Raw genomic sequence first — 18,331 nt, 5'->3', positions numbered from 1 at the left:
ATCTTTATATGATCTTATAAAGAAATAGAAAGAATTATGGATGTAACAAGAGGTGCCCGATAGTATGCAACAACATATATTTTTTAAAAGAAACCTCGAGGTGCATACTTTTATACACCTAGGTAATTTTAAAAGTCTTTGTAATTTCTGTTGAAATAACAAAGACGGCATACGAAATAGGAATCATTTGTGCCTATAAATAGAAAATTGTCCCCATATACACATAAAAAAACTATATTAAAAATGGAGACCATTTTGGGCATTAAAGGAGTTGACTTCGTCATCCTGGCTTCAGATACCATGAAGGCGAAATCTGTGATGTGGTTGGATGAAGGTAAGCAAACCCTAGTTGCCAAAAGTATATTATAAGATTGAAAATTGCTTAGACAAATCGAAGATACACCGCCTGACAAACTATTCCATGATGTCGGCCGTGGGCGATGGAGGAGATTGCCTGCAGTTTTCCGAATACATTCTCCGGAACCTGGACCTTTACAAGGTTACCAATGGTTATGACTTGACGGTTCGCGGAGCGGTGCACTTCATCCGGACCAATTTGTCCGCCTATCTCCGGAGCAATGTAAAGTACATGGTGGCCCTGCTGGTCGGCGGATTTGATCCTACCAGCGGTCCAGAGTTGACCTACATCGACAGCTTTGGTAGCTCGGTTCCCGTGCGCTATGGTGGCCACGGATCGGGCATCAATTTCTGCACTCCCATCTTCGAAGAGTTCTACAACCCGCAATTGGATAAACGAACCGCTTACAATATAATCGAAAAATGTGTGCTCGAGATCCAAAAGCGATTCGTTATCAATTTGCGCAACTTCGATGTGTTCATGATAAACCGAGAGGGCATTACCAAGCTGGATTCCATAAACCAGCAGACCTTGAAGGCACATGTGATGGCAAATCTTCCGCCAAGGGTATAATGGATATCGTAGTATTCAGAAACCTGATTTATATATATATTTTTTAATTGTAATTAAAATGTTAAATATTTATAAACATGCGCTGACTTATTTGTGAAAGCTATGGGGTAATATTAAATAAAAAATGTCCTTTTTCCCAAGTTTGGGCGACATTAACAGAATATCCTCCGAACTTCTGGCTATTCCAAGTTAATGATCGAAGCTCAGCAGGATCCCCGGGAATGACTATTTTTCTTTCTGGCGAATTTTTGATTCTCTTGATCTCGGGAAGTAAGATATATTTTGCTTTGAAGATCCTATGTCCTTGTCGACATTAAAATTTCAAACACAAAAAACAGTAGACATTTGACTTTACTCACAATAAGTTAAGTAATAATTTTGAGCACAAATAGTCACAATTCACATACACTGATTTCACGGCTTAAATATAAGTTAAATTTATTGTCACCATGGCGATGGAAACTATTTTGGGTATCAAGGGAGCCGACTTTGTAATGCTCGCCTCGGATACAATGCAGGCCAAATCGCTGATCTTCATGAAGGATGGTAAATGAGTATACCCATTTAATATTCATGAATATTTTACATCTTGTGCGGAATATATATAGTAAATACACAATGCTCTTAGATCAGTCAAAAATACACCGCCTCTCGGACTTCAACATGATGGCCATGGTGGGCGATGGCGGCGACTCCATCCAGTTCACGGACTTCATCTCGAAGAACATGCACCTGTACAAGATTGCCCACGGCTATCACCTGAGTGCCAAGGCGGCGGCCCATTTCACCCGGAAGACACTGGCGGACTACATCAGGACCAATACCAGGTACCAGGTGGCCATGCTGCTGGCGGGATACGACGCCACCGAAGGTCCTGACCTCCACTACATCGACACCTACGGCGCGGCGCAGTCCATCAATCACGCTGGACACGGGTGGGGCAGCATGTTCTGCGGCAGCATCCTGCAGAGGTACTGGCACTCGAATATCAGCCAGGCGGATGCCTACTCCCTGATGAGGAAGTGCGTCCTGGAGATCCAGCGGCGCCTGATCATCAACCAGCGCAACTTCGAGGTGTACGTCGTGGACGGCAAGGGAATGCGCAAGATGGAGGCCATCAATCCGGGATCCCTGAGCAAGGAGTCGATCAGCCTGAGTTGGTAGAGTGTTAAGCATTAAAAATCTCGTCCGTACTTTACAGCATCCTCTAATGCCTAATAATTGAGCCAATGCATTTTCGGCAAACTTTCGCTGCGCTCGAACAATTTCCCAGGGATTAGTCGACGTGACCGGCTTGGATTTGAGTGGCCGGGAGGAGGATGGCTTAGTCGGGTGGCTGCTACATGCCATGGCCGACTGTCTCCGTGTATTAGCATATGTGGCCAGCGCTTGTTCTCCATGGGAGCCATCTGTCTGGCTGTGGGTGGCTCTGTGTTTGTTTGCGCAACAACGGCAAAAGGTGCACTGGGAAAAAACACACCAGAAAACAATTTAAATTTTAATCGGGACTGTTTCAATATTCTAAGAATTTGTTAATTAGGTTCATTACAGACCCTAAATGTCAGGTTCCCCATTTTACTTTAAATCTTCCCTAAAAATTTTAATATAAATAAATATATTTATTCTCAAAATTGCTAACATATACAAATAAAAACTTTTTTTTTATACAAATTATGATTATGGCCCGACCGCTGTTTTACACTGTGCATGTTGCGGCAGAGGTCAAGCAGAAGTCCTTCCTATGCCCGTATTATGTGGTTCTAGTGCTTCTTGTTTAAACCTCCATGAAAATGTAAATTTTTTTTCTTTGAAATTTCACGTTTTATTCTTAACTTAGCCATTAATTTTAAAAATACTTTAAAAAAATTTATTATTTCAGAAATAATTTTGTATTTTAATCATAGTAAATGGAAATAAATGAATGATTCTGAGTTTTCTCGAAGTGTAGCCTTCACATATATAAAATGTCGACGGTGGCGAATCGGAAGCAGAAAAGCCAACATGTCTCTATTTCCCATTTGAACAGCAGTCCGTCAGGATGTCGTTGGTTTGGATTTTGAGGAGTGGGCATGGAGATGGGGATGGGAGTGGGGAGTCGTCAGCAGAACTCATAAAAATGAGCACAGATTGCTGCAAAAATGCACTGCATTGTTCGTTGCTTAGTTGAGGTCTCTGAGTCGAGGGTTTTTCGAGCTGTCCTGCCGGCATTTTCCTGGTTTTCTATGCCAGTCAGCGGGTTTTGTTTGTCTGCCAGCCGTGGCAGTTGCCTTTGCTAATTGGCCGCACATGACAAAGTATCGCCAATTGAGTGGCACGACCACTTGCAGTGATCGGAACCGTGAAAAGTCAACGATGGCAAAGGAAAAGGCAGAGGTGGAGGGCACCTGAATTGAGATGAGAGAGACTTTAAAATCAAATCTCACCTTCTGCAAGCATACAATACAGTTTAAGGGGCTTTCAACTTCGAGGATACGCTTTAAATAAGTAAAATATTTATCCAAATATAAAGGTTCATAGCACATATTTTATACATTGTATCCTCAGCATATTTAAACAAAAACAAAAGCTCTTTATATGTATTTCCATGTCAAATACCAATTTAAATATTTGTTTTCCATGCTTTTTTTTTTGCTGCAGCACTTAACATGCTTAGCCCATAAAATGCATGCCATTAGAAATTAATTAGCAATTTATGTATTGGTCAAAAAACAAAGTTCAATAATATTTATCAATCTTGTCATGCATAACGCTGATTGAAACTAAATTGATTTATGTGAAAACTAACAAAAACTTATGAGCGGAAAAAACAAAATATAATCAGTTATTTTTAAGGCTATTCCTTTTTATTTCTTTTAAGTTTACCCGAGGCAGGCGGAACTTTTTGCAGAAAACTTTTGACATGTGAGCGCCTCAATGAAGGACACCTGTCTCTGTCTCCCCCTGTTTTTTTTTTTTCATCATCCTGAAGCTGTGAAATATATTCACATCCTTGTAGAGAAATAACTTTTGGGGGGCGACGGAAAGCAGGAGAGATAATGTGCATGTAACCCCCGAGTCACGCCCATATTTACCCACCCGACCATTCCAACCGGCAATTTGTGACGTTTAAGGGCGCAACGAGGCAGCGACTTCCTGACAGGACATTAACTTTCTCGCATCTTCGGAGTCGCTCCATCCGACTGTCTTGCTGTTTGCTATTTGCTGTGACGACTCTGATGATGATTCATGATGATGATCCTTGCAGTTTTCCTCGCTGTCATTTCTCACGGCCTCGGGGGCCGTGGCCTGGGTTAGTTGCCTTTTTCGACAGCCTATTAGTTTTTATTATTTGCTGCAATTAGTTTTTCGGCCTCGGCTGCTCGACTGCTCTGCCCTCTTCGCTTATGACACTTTCCTCCACATTTTTCAACAGAACGAGCGTCATCTGTTGCCGCCGGCCATGTTTTGTAAGGTTCACTAAAAAAAATTATAGTGGTAAAGAAAAATTCGTATCTTTTTAAAAGATTATAGTCGACGAATTTACAATATTTATAAACATAAATCAATTTTTTTTAATTTATAAATAAATTTTATAATTCTTTTACATCACAAAAGGGTAAAACTTTAATTATTCGGCTCTCAGGACCAATGAGACCAATGAGAAATAAAATAAACTATTTAAATTACGGCCACCGACTTGTTCAAAATCTTATTTATGACTTTATTTCAATTTTTAAAATAAAGAAAAAGGTTTAAAAATAATTTATATAGTTTCAAAATCTTAAAATTTTTCCAAAGGATAAATACTTTTAATATCCGGCTTGAAGGACCAATTTTGAAAAAAAGAACTGCAATAATAAAATTAAGAAGTAAAAATCTTTTAAAAGTGGTTCTTTGCAAATTTTCAAATAAATATATTTTTGCTTATATTTATTTTCTTCATAAATTCTCTCTTTCTTCAAGTGTACCTGCTGAATCTGCTGTTTTGCTCGCCGGCATTGACAAGAGCCAAACAATGGCCCGCTGGCTGACTGGCTGGTATCTATGATAAATTATGGCCAAAAGTCAAAGTCATCAATCAGTGGGCCATGTTTTATTTGCCGCCCGCGGCCATTTGCCATTTGTTTGGGGCCAAAACCAGAGGCATATGCAGCCGGGGGAGGATCAAGAGGAAGAGCCAGGAGGCCAGGACCTGGAGAAGCGGCCCGAAAGGATTAAATATAAATCGCAGATGCGTAGACGACGGTGGCACAGGTGTCGGTGGCCGGGCGACAAGCATTTCGATTTAATTTTCATTAAAATTCAGGCATTAAATATGCAAAGGGTAAACTGCGGCCACGTCCTTCCAGAGAACGTCCAAAGCCCATTAAAATTCCTTAAAGACCGGGCCGCCGGGGCCAGGTGACTCCTTTTCATTCTCGAGTGCTTATTAAAATTGCAAAGGTCCAGGATTTGCGGACATTATGATGCGGTGGCTGCGAATTTATGCCAAAGCGGAACGGTACGGTCGACATCAGCTGCGTTCTCCTACCTCGGCTGTTTAATTATGCATTTTTATCTGGAAGTTGTTGGGGCACAGGCCAAGCCGTTTTCGGTACGAAGCGGTAAGCCGCTGCCACTTTGCCACTTGAGGTATGAAAACGGAAAATCTACGGCTTAAGCCAAGAATAACCTTACTGAACCGTGAATAAGCCAACTGAGTGACAGATATCAGGCGACGTTGCGTATACGCAATTTCTGATTGGGGGCACCACTTCCAAGCTGCCACGTGTGTCTATATCACCTCATCTTGGGTATTGTTGTCGCCACCAGGAGACGGATCAAGGATCCCGTCAGTTGACTACCAAAGCTGCAATTAGGAGCTGGGACAAGCCTTTAACCTTTTCTTACAACCACCGTCGCCGCAGGATTACAGAATAAAAAAGGAAACTTTTTACGCAAACCGCCAACCTACACGCACTCGAATGGCTGGAGGTTTTAGTTATGCAAGGGAAATGCCTTGGGGAAATTAGCGAAAAAAGGTAAATTCTTTACGGAAACATTCGTTCCAATAGCTTTGTTTTGGGCACGCAGTTTATGGCACCCAGTTACACCATTTAAACGACCCTTAAAGAACTCTGTAAAAAATTAAAGTGGGGTGTTACAAGTAGTTGTTTTATTTTATTCTTTTATGACAAGATATTATTTACTGATTGTTGTTAGAAAATGTCCTATAGAATTTCTATTCCCATGTGATGAGTCCAGCTACTGTCAAAATAACAACTTGCATTACAGTAGCGTGCAGTCACCGATAAACGGCCTATAAATCACCCTCTTGGCCAGCGATCGCGTCAATATCCGCCTCTTATGCAACCAATTTTATTTCGTTGCACTCGACGGGCATAAATCACGACTCCTGATGGCCGAAAACGGCGGGAAATTGGGTGAGGATGCCGTTTCTGCAACAAAATGTCCCGGCATTAAACACCAGCGATGGCATAATTTATGGGAATGCCGGATTCCAGGCTCGCGATGCCCGGAGACAGATGTGACATCAGCAGTGACCATCGTGACATTAATGCGACCCTCCAGGCGCGACCTTTCCCAACCTAAAGGATTGACATCGCCAAATTAAAGAGGATGTGATTTTTGGTAGCTTATCGCATGTCTAATTTTTTATTATTCCATTTTTAATGTGTTTAATAATAGAAAAATAGAAAAAGAGAGCAATTAAGAATGAACGCTCTTGATTTGAGAACTTTTTCTTCTTTTGCTTACAAATCCTGAACTGCCTGCAAACATTTATATTCTCGATAATATCTCACCTCTTTTTTTCGATCCGTTGCGACAGTTGTGAGCCAACATTTTCGCTTGACCATTGTTCGGCGAAAAAGTTCGCATGTGTCCATGTGATGAAGTCCCTCTTCTGCATCCATTCCAAGTACATCCCTGTTGATAATCCCTGCGCTTGGGTACTTCCACGCACTGCAGTGGGGCAAAAAAAAAGGAAGGGGGACGTCGCATAAAAAGTTGCAGTTAAACTTTTCAGCATTTGTCAGAGTCAGAGGATTTGTTTGCCTTTGGGGCTGGCCAAAGCCAACATCCTGCCGGCATCCTGGGCCTGCTCCTTCGCCTCGAAGGATCTCCGCCCCATACCGTCTATTTGTTTGTTTATTTTGCTCGTTCGTCCCACTGTTTGTTTTCTTTCCAATTTTGTAATTTCAAACTTTTTCTATTGATTTCTTGGCACGCATGAACACCTTCAGCAGAATCGACAGCCAGCAAAGTTGCCAAGTTCCCTCGGGAGGGTTGGGGTATTCAATTTAAGTTGCGGGGACTCCCCCATGATGACCATGCGTGCACACAGTGCACACAGGAAAAAGAAAGGAGTCCATAAAAATACGAAAAAGAAGCAAGGGAAAAGAAAAGCGAAGGCGGAGTGAGAAAAGTTTCCAATGCACTTAACACTCTGTTTCATCCCTCGAATCGAGGAAAAACTGTCAGTGGCATTGGCAACACATTTATTAATGTGTCAATCGGATTGAAGACTTTCGCAAGCCAGCGGAAAACGATAAAGTTTTTCGACGTCAAAAGATCCGTGGTTAGGATCACGCGTTTTTGTGGCGACAAATTAAAAGAAATTATTTTCGCCACTTTTCCGATTGCCACAATAAAAGTAAACTATTTTTTTATATAACTATGGAGAATACAATCAATGGAACTGATCTTTGGCGGCAGTTTATGTGACCTAAAGGCTTAAGCTTTTTATCAACTACCTGGCTTGTTTTAATCAATTTTCCAGCAAAAATGGAATCATTAGGAGCCACAAAATGATTACATGGCCCGTCCCCCAGTGCCCTTTCAATTCCCAAACGAAAAGGAATTGTAATTATTCGAATTGTTACTCGTCGCTTGCCTAATGACTATTAGCTAAATGAAAACATTGCGTGCCGGCGACATTTTATTCGAGTGCACCACCAGCCGCCCAAAAGCCACCCGCACCACCGGGAGGTTTATTTGCCATATTTCATGCCTGCCTGCACTTATCTCCGATTGTCCATCGGGCGGGCCTTTCGGGGTCTGAAACCGCCGACTGACTCCGGCAAATGTAATTTGGCTTGGCCGGCGCTTCGATTCCACTTTATGTTCTAATTACTTGCACAACACAAAAACGCCACTTCAATTTGAATTAGAATGAGTGGGCACCGACGCCTGTAGGGGGTGGTTCGGGTTCCGGCTCTGGTACCGCCCCCAAATCCGCCTCCGCCGACCGATCCCGGGTGGTAGACCCTTATTCCTGGCCACAGTTGGCGCCACAACTTTTAATTACAGCAGCGCAAAATTGCAGATGCACTGCCGCGGTAGCCGGTCCCCAGGCCCCACTTTCAATTCCATTCCTATTTCTACTCGTATTCCTATGCGTATACCTCTTCCAAATCCCCAAGCCGAAACCCCAGAGTAATGGCGGTGGCAATGGCAAATCCAAAAAGCATATTAATTGCGCCCTGCGTAGGCGTCGCCTGTAATGGTCTATAATCGATTTAAGCACGGGCATTATGTGGGCTAGGGTCTAAATTGCAATTTCGTGTATGACAAATGGGCTTTCGGGTGTCTGGTAAGTACACTCCGAAATATTCAGCAACTGGAAATAATACTCTATGGAATTTAAGCATTTTTTTTTCCCTTGTAAGGAAAAATGATTACAATTTCCCAAAAGTATGCAACAATTTATTTTGATTACTAAAAATCGTCTCAGAAACGAATTTCTCCTTTTGATGTGTACTTTTAGGAGTATTTTCAAATGTTTTTAAATTCGTAGGGATATTTTTATTGTTTTCAATGCAATAAAAAAAAAGAAATTTTCTTGAGTGTATTAACTGAATTGGCAGAGTTGGGTGGTCGATGCCAATGAAATTTAAATCGAGTTAGCTTAGTAGCTATTTTTGCCTGTTTTCTGCTCAAAGGGAATAGCCAATCGATATTCTGCCATTCAACCAGTATCTTGGCCTGTATATCCTTGGTTATTTGGTTATCCATCACAGCGTTCTCTTCCAATTAGAAGCAGTTGCGCGTAGCAATTGACCATCAAAATCACTCTGACAAGACAGTGGTCCCCAATCTGCATGCCCACAAGTGTGTGGGTGGATGTGGATGAGTCGATGGGTGGATAGGTGGTTGGGTGGCTGGGTGGTTGGGTGGCTGGTGGTTACGTCTGATATATAGAGAGAAAACCACCCAGGGCTCGTTATTGTTGCCGTTGGCTTCGCCGTCAATTGCAGCTGGTGGTGGTGGCTGCACCACAAAATTCAACGCAATTTGTAAAATGAAATCGATTCAATTGATTGTTGACTTCGACAAACACACATCCACCAGCACAACCCTGTGCCCTGGCAGGACCAGAACCAGGAGCAGGACCATCATCGTGCAGTTGGAAGGTAGTGCAGGCGACGCTGGTGACAGGTGTCTGGGGGTGGACGTGTTCATATCCTTGTCGTCCTGCCACACATATATACATACGGTACACACGCGCTGTGTGCCCTGCACTTTGCTTGATTAAATTTCAATATTTACTAAAATGTCGCCGAACTCTTTCTGACAGCTCTGTAAATTCCATAACCGGAATCGACATAAAATATGGTCAACTGGGTGTAAATATGAGCTTGACAAGCGCATAAGTTGACTGAAATGTCCAGCTTTTTATTATTTTTATTCCATCCAGCCCTTTTGTTGCTGGTAATTTGTTATAGTTTGTCATGTGCTTACAGCAACAAATGGCAATCATAATGGGCTATAACCCTCTAGATTTTATGACTAACTGATATGCGGGCTTTGTAAAGGCATCAGATGGCCGAGGCAATTACTCAGCCGAGTGAAAGACGGGATTAACGTTTTGCTTTTGCCAATCAGAGCGATTCATTTGCATTCATAATTGCGAATTATGAAAATAAATGAAGGAATATTTCATCTGTTGTTATTTATGCATTCGCTGATTGATAAATAAGTGGTAATAAAACACCTTGATGGCGCGATTGAGCATAAGTTATTGGGTTTTGTAGTCTTTAAAAAATAAAAGGGTAAAACATTGATTCATTTTCAGTTTTGCTTTTGCCTTCAAGCTCTCAATAATATGAAAATTTCTGAAAAAATAGTAAATCAAATTAATGTTGATGGATTCTATGATAAATAAATGCAAGGCCCTAGATGACCTGGATGATGAAAAAGAGTAGGTCTTTCAACATTTTACCTAATTTCTTTGTTCTTTATTTACCACTTACAGAAATGATGCAAAAGCTGACTGCCTAAGGGAAAAACAAGAACATAATGCTAAACAATCCAACCTAGATAAACTATTTAATGAACTTAACCTGAATGATGTAAGGGAAGAATCGTTCAACAGGCGAATGAAAGTGAAGACCACCGATTCCAACAACTATCTTTATAAGAATTACTTCAAAAACGCTCCCACCGATATTCCTTGGGATAAGGTACGCGAGAAAGGGAATCCCATGGGTTCCGACTTTGATATTGGTTTTGAAAATGTATTCGAGGACGTGAGCAAGCTGGCCGAAGTGGAAAAGCAGCTGCAGTTGCTCTACAGACCCTTCGTCTGTCACTTGGACCTCAATTGCCGGTTCAATATGTACGAACTGTGCCTGCTGATGGCCAACTCCCGCTACGATCCGGCCAGTCATCCCAGCGTGTCCGTGAAGGTGACCCATCCCAGTGCCCAGGTGAGGATCCATGCGGCTGGGAAGATTGTGGCCACTGCCTTAAACTCGGACTCGGCCAGGATTGCCCTGTTCAAGGTGATCAGGGTCCTGCTGGATCTGGACTACAAGGCGGACATCAAGAACTTTGGCAAGAGCATCGTGAATGCCTCCTTCAGCATGCCCTTTAAACTCGATCTGGAGCTGATGAGTCGCCTTCATGCGGAGGAGGTGACCTACAACTGGAGCAAGCGACCCTTTATCACCTACACTGACGAAAAAGCGGGTGTGAGATTTGCAGTTTTTCCCACGGGATTCGTATTGGTCTTACACTCGAACTGTCACAGGGAGACCCGTGAGGCCATATCTGCATTTCTGCCCATCCTGGCCAGATTCAAGAATGGCTATCCCACGGATGCGGAAAGGGAGGGGAAGCTGGTGGGCGATCTGTCCTATAAGTTGTTGTGGGAAAAGAGGTTGGAGGAGGACCAAGAGGGTCTGCTCCTTTACTCTTGAAACATTTGTTAAAGGTTTATGTAATATTGTTTAAAGATACAATAAAAGTGAAATAGGTTCATGAGTATAAGGATCAACAATTTTTAAAAATGCTTTCCTTATTTCTCTCAGTGTTATATAAAGTGTTCTTTTAATCGGAATGGAGATTCCGAGATAGCCAGTATCCAGCTATCGCTTTGTATCGTCCTGCGGAACGCAGAGAACATTTGTCATAAACCAAAGTTCTGCACGTGCCCTGTTTACACTCGCCAGCAAAGTTGGGCAACTTGCTTAAATACGTGATTTATTCGAACGCCAGCTGCTGAGCGACCGCCGAACAACCAGTGACACTCCACTCCGGCCAACCACCGCCACCGGGCGGATAGTACATAGGGATAGGGCCTAGGCCCGGGGCCAAAGTTTCACCAAACAGTCGCAAAACAAAAACAAGAAACAAATGACCGAAGAAGTTGCAACTGCGAGTTGCAACAGGCGCATACATAAATAACGAAACATTTTCGCACACTTGCCGCAACTTTCCCGGGAAAATGTCACATTATGCGGAACAAGTGGCCGCCTTGAACACGTTTCCGACGTGCTACAGCACCTTACCAAGTGCCCGGACTCAGGAGCTCTTTTTCTCCAGAACTTTTTAGTTCGAAATATTACGGGAAGTCGTACATTTGCATTTGCGTAATTACCACAGGTGGAATGCCAGGTGGGAGAGTAGGGGAAGGTGAAAATATTAAATTGGGAAGGGTACAAAATATATTTTATTTAATATTATTAGAACATAATAAGAGACAGATATTATAAAAAAAAACATACCTTTAAAAAGATTGGTGTTATATATTAAAAATACATTTTTTAAATGTATTCTTCTATACTTTTCTAAGATGTTATCAAGGCACATCCCTTACTAGAGCCCTTTTCTCCTCTTTCCAAGTCTACAATAAAACTTTGTTCATTAAATTTGCACACATCTTGCAATATCAGTTGGCTGGAATCTCATTACCACTTCAAGGGACCTCCCAAGCCAGCTCGAAAAAGTTATCATATGCGCGCATAAGAAACCCTAATGTGCCAGAGGTTATCGAAATTGGACAAAAAGAAATGGCGATGGTAGAGCAAAATAATACGCAATTTATCTATTTTCGTTTGAGGTAGGCAAACTTCTGTGCCCCCAAGCGCTTTTTGGACAAAAATATGCTCGGAAAAACCGGGGAGCAGGGAAAATGAAGGGAAAACTACCGATACGATGCGATGATGCGGTGGCAATCGAGCCAGGGAATCCGGGGAATCCGATTAAAAAGTTGAACCATCAAAGTTTAAGAAAGGAGATGAGCGGCCTGGAGATTATGAATTATGCATTCTTGCCCAGGGACTTTTTGCTTGAGAGCCAGAGCTAAAAATTATCCACTCGCCCGGCTAACGAAAAAGGGTTGCGGCTTCTGCCTTTGAAGATTAGACAACTTTCCTGGCAGTCCACACAGAGTAACTGTTTTCGCATTTATAAGTGAACGTAAACTGCATAAGCGGTGAAACCGTATTGAATTTGCAATGAAAGGAGATCTCCTCCTCATAAGGATTTAATAACAGTGGGAAATAGTGTCCACAGGAACTCCTGCCCATTTTCCACTTCCATGTCTGCGGTGAACCGCAAAGATTTTACACTCGAAAAGGTGTCGCAAATGGACTTTTGCAATTTTAATAACTACTCAAAGTGGCAAACTGGTTCGTTAACTAGCCGCACACACTTGCAGGTCCTGTGCTGCGCCGAAGGACTTTTTGCATATTTAACCAACTTGAATTTAAATGAAAATTAATCCGAGACCAGCAGCTGCGGCTGCCCGGCCCGCAAATGTGTTTGCTTTGAAAAATGAAACTGCAAATGTAAAATTGCGAACCGAGTTGTAATTGTAAAAATGGGTTTACCCAGGTTAACATATAAATTGGTAAATATATTTTCACAATAGAAAAGCGCTTTAAAGTTGCCATGGCCCTTCGAAAATCTTTAGAATAATTTAGGAAATACTTTTGAAAATATTCTAGCCCCTTGTCAATGAAATGCGTATTTCTTGGAATCGGCAGAGGGTGGAAAAGCATAAATCTAAAATTCCAGGCGCCAATAAATTTTCATTTTGATAAACCCCCGTAAGCCTTTTCATGGCCAAAAACAAACTTCTGTGATTTATGAAGTCCTCGGCTACTGCTCGACTCCTTGGGCAATAAAACACAGAAGCCCATCACTGCCATCTAAGGATACGATACAAAACTTGGCCCCCTTCCGCCCCTCCAATAAGTATGCCGATTTTAAAGACTGGATTTGCAGAAACAAAAAAAATATATATACATATACATAAATATGAATCACTAATCTTTATAGAGCGAACCAGTGTTTTTCCGGTCGTAAAAGCGGAAAAGTTTTCTCGCTCGCCAATAAACCAAAGTGTCGATGCGCAGATAAAAACTGTTCATCTGTTAATAAAGTTTTTCACAAAAATCAACCATTTAAATTACAATAACATGGCATTCGCTGGCCGTCTGGTCACAGCTTGTCCTGATGGAAATCCATAAACAAAATGAGACATGCTCGTCCCCTAATGTTGCTTATTTGCACCCGCTGCGAGGGTCATACGAGTGAATCCGTAGATATCCGGATAACGATGGGGGACATGTCATCAAGCCCGACATTTGCGTCAGCTGGCGATCAAAGTCAAATTAAATTGGAACAACTTTTCGACGTCACATATTGCGCATAGAAAACGGTTCGTTGCGAACAAAAGAAATTGCTCGCTGCCAATTATGGATTTTTGTCTAGAACGTGACCAAAATAAATGGTGGGTATACACAAAAAATGCAACCACATTTTGCAATAATTTAGCTAATGGAAAATACGCACGACACCTAATCCCCTGATTATATCGAAATATATTCACAAACGCATCCAACTAATTTGCATTTACATTAATCTATTGACTTTATTCATTTATTAATGTGTTAATTAGCTCAATTACGGCACTGGCTAACACTGCGTATGCGCGATATCTAAGCCCATGGCTTATTGTTTTGCCTTTTCAGTTGTTTGGAGAATGTCGACCTCTCGATACCACCTGAAGAGGCATAATTATATGTGGTTTACAAAGAGTGCTGCTCTATGTATCTACGGCATTTGTCGCTTCTTCGATTTGGGATCCTTTCGATATGTTAAAGAAAGGGGGATGCTTCGAAAGCATCATACCTGCTGGCAATGGAAAGTCTTTACTATGTGCTTGAAATTTGCCATACTCTCCTTGGAAATTCCATTTATTTTGATAAGCTATAGTCTTATGTACTATTTCCCAAAAGGAGATTTCCAAAACTTGGCTGAGAACAGTATCTACTACTGGGTGCACTTGATGTCGCAGATGACCATGTCCACTATATCTACCATAAGACTAGTGTATCTAACACATAGTTCATTCTACAATAGTTTCTTCATATCCATTGTTAATAGAGTTATTCAGATGCATCGCCTAGTAAGTAGATTCTTTGGAGAGAAACTCTCATATCCTAATAAGTCATTTGTTCTGATTTTCCTGCTCAAAGTTTCGCTGACTGTGCATCATATAATAGCGCAATATATGCCCCATGAAAAAGTATTAATCAAAGTTCGATTTCCTACCGTAAATGTAATCCTTTTCGAATTAATATATAGCTCATATTTTTTGTATCAATTGCTTCTCATCAGCTGGCAACAAACTTTTAATGATTTTGTGAAATCTTATTTTATAATGGTAAATGTTCGACGATTTCCAAGTAATAATTACAGTCGTAAACTAATAAAAGTCTTTGATATCTACACTGAGATGGCTGATATACATTTCCAAGTATCCACCATTTGGGTTAGAACCTCTTCAATGCTATTTATCAATATATATTATACCGCTCATGAAAGTACTTATACTGTATACTGCCTCTTTGCCACTTCGGGAACCACTAAGATTAATAGAGTTTTCTTGATAATTCTTAAGAAAGTCGGTACTTGTTTCCATCCTCTCGTTGGGGTTTTGTTAATGGGAATAGCCAGCGACCGAATGAAATGCTTCGAGGACCTGCTATCAAAAAATATCTTTCTAATCGAACTTCTTCATACGTCAGAGAATCATTTAATCGTGCAAAAATTCGCACGTTTAATCGACTGCAAGGTAAGTTTGAGATATATCTTACCAAGGACAATGATTAATATCTAAATTATATTAACCCACAGCATCTAAGTTTTCTGCTGCAGAAACATTCGCTTCCCCTTCGGAATTTTATTTGGAACAGGGGATCCATTTGCGATAGAGCTGTGGTCTTCGAAATCTACGTTTATCTCATCATCAATGCTATTACTTTTCTACAATTCTTAATAAGTGACAATAACAGCGTTTGCAAAGAAGGATTTTAGTGATAAATATTTTTAAAAATAATACAGAATATTAACATGCAATTTAAGCACAATTTATATAGTATTCAACATGAGTTAAGAACATTTTCTGAAGTGTCATTTCTTTGGTTAATTTGCTCCATTTGCTTTCAGCTAAGTAACTGGCAAGTTCCAGGCGAATGAAAGAAAACTCCATAGTCACGGTTCAATTAAATGTACTGGCTGATTGATAGTTAAATGTAGAGCGCCAACGTCAGGTCCAATCAGTTCCAATTTACAAGTCCAACATGAAGTCTTTGGAGTGCTTCACCCGTCGTTTTCTAGATATAACATTGTGGCTACTGTGTTTAGTACCCTTACCACCGATTTCCCAGTGGAAGTGGCTCTTCATAGCTCTGGTGATTCGCTGCTGTTGGATTGCTTATTTTGTGTATTTACTGAAAGTTGGCATCAGCTTCTCATCGATAGCTGTGGAAAGTGTGGGCAATATTGTGGGCACTGCCCTGTTTATAGGGAACTCTGTGTTGGGACTTATGCTCCTCTTAGAGAGTGTCCTGAAGCAAAGGACCCACAGTCAGCTGGAGGATCTCCGATTCCAGTCGGAGTTGCAGCTGCAAAGGCTGGGAATGTTTGGAAGACGTCGCCAGGCGGAATACCTTTTGCCCCTGATAGGCGTCCAGCTTACTTGTGATGTCACAAGGGTTTTTATTAATAATAAAGAAACGGTATCGCCTGTATTTCATATATCCTTGCCACTAATGTGGCTGCTACGATTTCGCTATGTCCAACTGGTGCAGCATGTCATGGATCTCAATCAGCGGTCGCTCCAGTTGCGCAGATCCCTGTTGTCCTTGGCCTCGGGGAATGATCTGTGGCAACCTTTTGGAGTCCACGAGTGTCGTCAACTTCAGACCCTTCGATCCACCTATGAGAGGATCTTTGAGTGCTACGAAATGTTCAGCGACTGCTATGGTTGGGGAATCCTGGGTCTCCATCTGCTGTCCAGTTTCCAGTTCGTGACCAATGCCTACTGGATGATCATGGGCATGTACGATGGTGAGGACCTACGTATCATGATTTTCAACGGAGCCACCGGAATTGACTTTGGCAGTCCCATTGCCACTTTGTTTTATCACGGCGATTCTGGGTCTGTAAATGTAAGTACACGGTATCTTAAAACCTTATATATCATCTTAAGATATTCCACTTTCATCAATCTCAACTACTTATAACCCCTGTAAATAAGCAGACCATCAATCAAAGGTGCTCTGTATGTGAATTTGGCAAATCATCGCTAATTAACAGTGACAATGATGTATTGTCCTTCTATGAGTACATTAACTGAATTTCCAATTGGTTACTTCAATCTCAGTTGCAATGTTTCCCCCGACAAGAGTACAGGCCACCTCACGAGTGGTCCTCAAGATATTCCACCTAATTTTGGTGGCCTTTTCCCTGAGATTCAGTAGACTGTCTCGTTTGATCCTGTGGTTGCGGTTTCTGAGCTGGACAGCCTGGTTCACCTTCATTTGGACTGAGAGTGTGATTTATTCCCAATTATATGATTGCAACTTGGACTGCATGCTGCGACATATGCTCGCATTTTTGCAGACTGTATCGCACTCTTTCATTGTGGTCATCACTTTCGTCGAGGGATACAGAGCCCATCAAACCCAGACGGAGGAGGTGATTGTCTTTGAGGACTCAGATCCCTGGATGGCCTCCACTGCTGTGGCAATGCTAGTGCCCATTCTTGCAGTCGAGTATCTGGTGTGTTCGAATGCGTCCGAGTACTCCTCTCGCGTTATGTTCTATCACCTGAGAACGATACCCAGTTTCCTGGCCCTGCAGATGCAGATAGTCTCCTTCATCCTGGAGGTCATGAAGGCGAACATTAGGGTTCGTCAGGCCAAGCTGCAGCTTCAGATTTTGGCCAGGGAGCTATCCAGTTGTTGGCCACAGTCCAAACAAAGGGCCGACTTCCTGGACCAGCAGATCCATCGAATTAGAGACCTCAAGAGGCGTTATAATGAGCTGCACAGCCTGTTCAATCGCATCAATGGATGTTTCGGGGGCAGCCTCCTAATCATCATCATTGTATTCTTTGCCCTCTTTGTGTGCAACTCGTATTGGCTGTTTGTGGACGTCAGAACCAGTCCGGAGAGGTTCTATGCCATTCTCCTCAACCTGGGCTTTATTTTCAATGTGGCCCTGCAGATGTCGGCTGCCTGCTGGCACTGCCAGCAAAGCTATAACCTAGTGAGGAACTAATTGGTAATTCCATACCTTTAAAATACATATCCTATCATTCCAGGGTCGTCAAATAGGCTGCCTCATTTCCAAGTTGGTTAAACCACAGGGTAGCAAAAGGTACAATGATTTGGTCAGCGAATTTTCCCTGCAAACACTACATCAACGTTTTGTGGTCACAGCCAAGGATTTCTTTAGTCTCAATCTGCATTTGCTGAGTAGTGTAAGTATAAATACTATACTATACTATAATAATGATATAGTTATCTAAACAATACCTTTCAGATGTTTGCAGCGGTGGTCACTTACCTTGTCATTCTCATACAGTTCATGTTTGCTGAGAGGAGCTCAAGGTCCACTTCTGGATAAGAATATACAGAAAAAGTCCTTAAAATATATTTGTTATTGATAAGGGTTTTTGCGGAAACATTAATAAACACTAAACCCTTTGCATTGCATAATAAGATACATTTTAAATATTTATCTCACTCAATTATTAATGCTAATAAAGTATAAGTTTCGCATTTTCACTTCCCCAATGAGTCTAAGAAGTTTGCAGCCCTTAATAAAACTACTTAAATG

General features: G+C 41.7%; 4 protein-coding genes across 5 annotated transcripts; all 4 read left to right on the top strand.

Annotated features, from left to right (window-relative positions):
- Positions 1–161: 161 nt before the first annotated feature.
- On the top strand, positions 162–1,007 carry LOC108027738 (probable proteasome subunit beta type-2). Its single transcript, XM_017099289.3, has 2 exons — positions 162–334; positions 387–1,007. The coding sequence occupies exons 1-2, from the start codon at positions 244–246 to the stop codon at positions 929–931; spliced, it is 636 nt and encodes a 211-aa protein (XP_016954778.1). The 5' UTR covers positions 162–243; the 3' UTR covers positions 932–1,007.
- A 263-nt stretch (positions 1,008–1,270) lies between these two features.
- LOC108027731 (probable proteasome subunit beta type-2) lies at positions 1,271–2,134 on the top strand. The gene is made up of 2 exons (XM_017099283.2): positions 1,271–1,477; positions 1,560–2,134. The coding sequence occupies exons 1-2, from the start codon at positions 1,381–1,383 to the stop codon at positions 2,093–2,095; spliced, it is 633 nt and encodes a 210-aa protein (XP_016954772.1). The 5' UTR covers positions 1,271–1,380; the 3' UTR covers positions 2,096–2,134.
- A 7,846-nt stretch (positions 2,135–9,980) lies between these two features.
- LOC108027732 (TBP-related factor) lies at positions 9,981–11,192 on the top strand. The gene is made up of 2 exons (XM_017099284.3): positions 9,981–10,112; positions 10,167–11,192. Exons 1-2 carry the CDS (start codon positions 10,051–10,053, stop codon positions 11,110–11,112), a joined length of 1,008 nt encoding a protein of 335 aa, XP_016954773.1. The 5' UTR covers positions 9,981–10,050; the 3' UTR covers positions 11,113–11,192.
- Positions 11,193–15,766: 4,574 nt separating this feature from the next.
- LOC108027651 (gustatory receptor 23a) lies at positions 15,767–18,118 on the top strand. Of its 2 annotated transcripts, none has more exons than XM_044094353.2 (3): positions 15,767–16,656; positions 17,814–17,972; positions 18,035–18,118. In XM_044094353.2, the coding sequence occupies exons 1-3, from the start codon at positions 15,787–15,789 to the stop codon at positions 18,116–18,118; spliced, it is 1,113 nt and encodes a 370-aa protein (XP_043950288.1). In that variant the 5' UTR covers positions 15,767–15,786. The 2 variants fall into 2 exon arrangements, with proteins under 2 accessions (XP_043950288.1, XP_016954657.1); XM_017099168.1 differs by lacking the exon at positions 15,767–16,656 and adding an exon at positions 16,877–17,758.
- The last annotated feature ends 213 nt before the right edge of the window (positions 18,119–18,331 follow it).

The sequence above is a fragment of the Drosophila biarmipes genome, chromosome 2L, assembly GCF_025231255.1.
Source record: "Drosophila biarmipes strain raj3 chromosome 2L, RU_DBia_V1.1, whole genome shotgun sequence".
In the NCBI taxonomy this organism is placed as follows: domain Eukaryota; kingdom Metazoa; phylum Arthropoda; class Insecta; order Diptera; family Drosophilidae; genus Drosophila; species Drosophila biarmipes.
The sequence above is the reverse complement of the archived record's forward strand: the minus strand, read 5'-3'. Positions and strand labels throughout refer to the sequence as shown.

What these genes read in the sequence shown, in the direction of transcription:
- LOC108027732 (XM_017099284.3), top strand. Translation starts at nt 10,051, where the DNA reads ATGTTGATGGATTCTATGATAAATAAATGCAAGGCCCTAGATGACCTG. An exon ending in GACCTGGATGATGAAAAAGA is followed by an intron (nt 10,113 to 10,166) that starts GTAGGTCTTTCA and finishes TACCACTTACAG; the next exon opens with AAATGATGCAAAAGCTGACT.
- LOC108027738 (XM_017099289.3), top strand. Translation starts at nt 244, where the DNA reads ATGGAGACCATTTTGGGCATTAAAGGAGTTGACTTCGTCATCCTGGCT. An exon ending in TGTGATGTGGTTGGATGAAG is followed by an intron (nt 335 to 386) that starts GTAAGCAAACCC and finishes AAAATTGCTTAG; the next exon opens with ACAAATCGAAGATACACCGC.
- LOC108027731 (XM_017099283.2), top strand. Translation starts at nt 1,381, where the DNA reads ATGGCGATGGAAACTATTTTGGGTATCAAGGGAGCCGACTTTGTAATG. An exon ending in GCTGATCTTCATGAAGGATG is followed by an intron (nt 1,478 to 1,559) that starts GTAAATGAGTAT and finishes CAATGCTCTTAG; the next exon opens with ATCAGTCAAAAATACACCGC.
- LOC108027651 (XM_017099168.1), top strand. Translation starts at nt 16,877, where the DNA reads ATGTTTCCCCCGACAAGAGTACAGGCCACCTCACGAGTGGTCCTCAAG. An exon ending in GCCAGCAAAGCTATAACCTA is followed by an intron (nt 17,759 to 17,813) that starts GTGAGGAACTAA and finishes CTATCATTCCAG; the next exon opens with GGTCGTCAAATAGGCTGCCT. An exon ending in ATCTGCATTTGCTGAGTAGT is followed by an intron (nt 17,973 to 18,034) that starts GTAAGTATAAAT and finishes AATACCTTTCAG; the next exon opens with ATGTTTGCAGCGGTGGTCAC.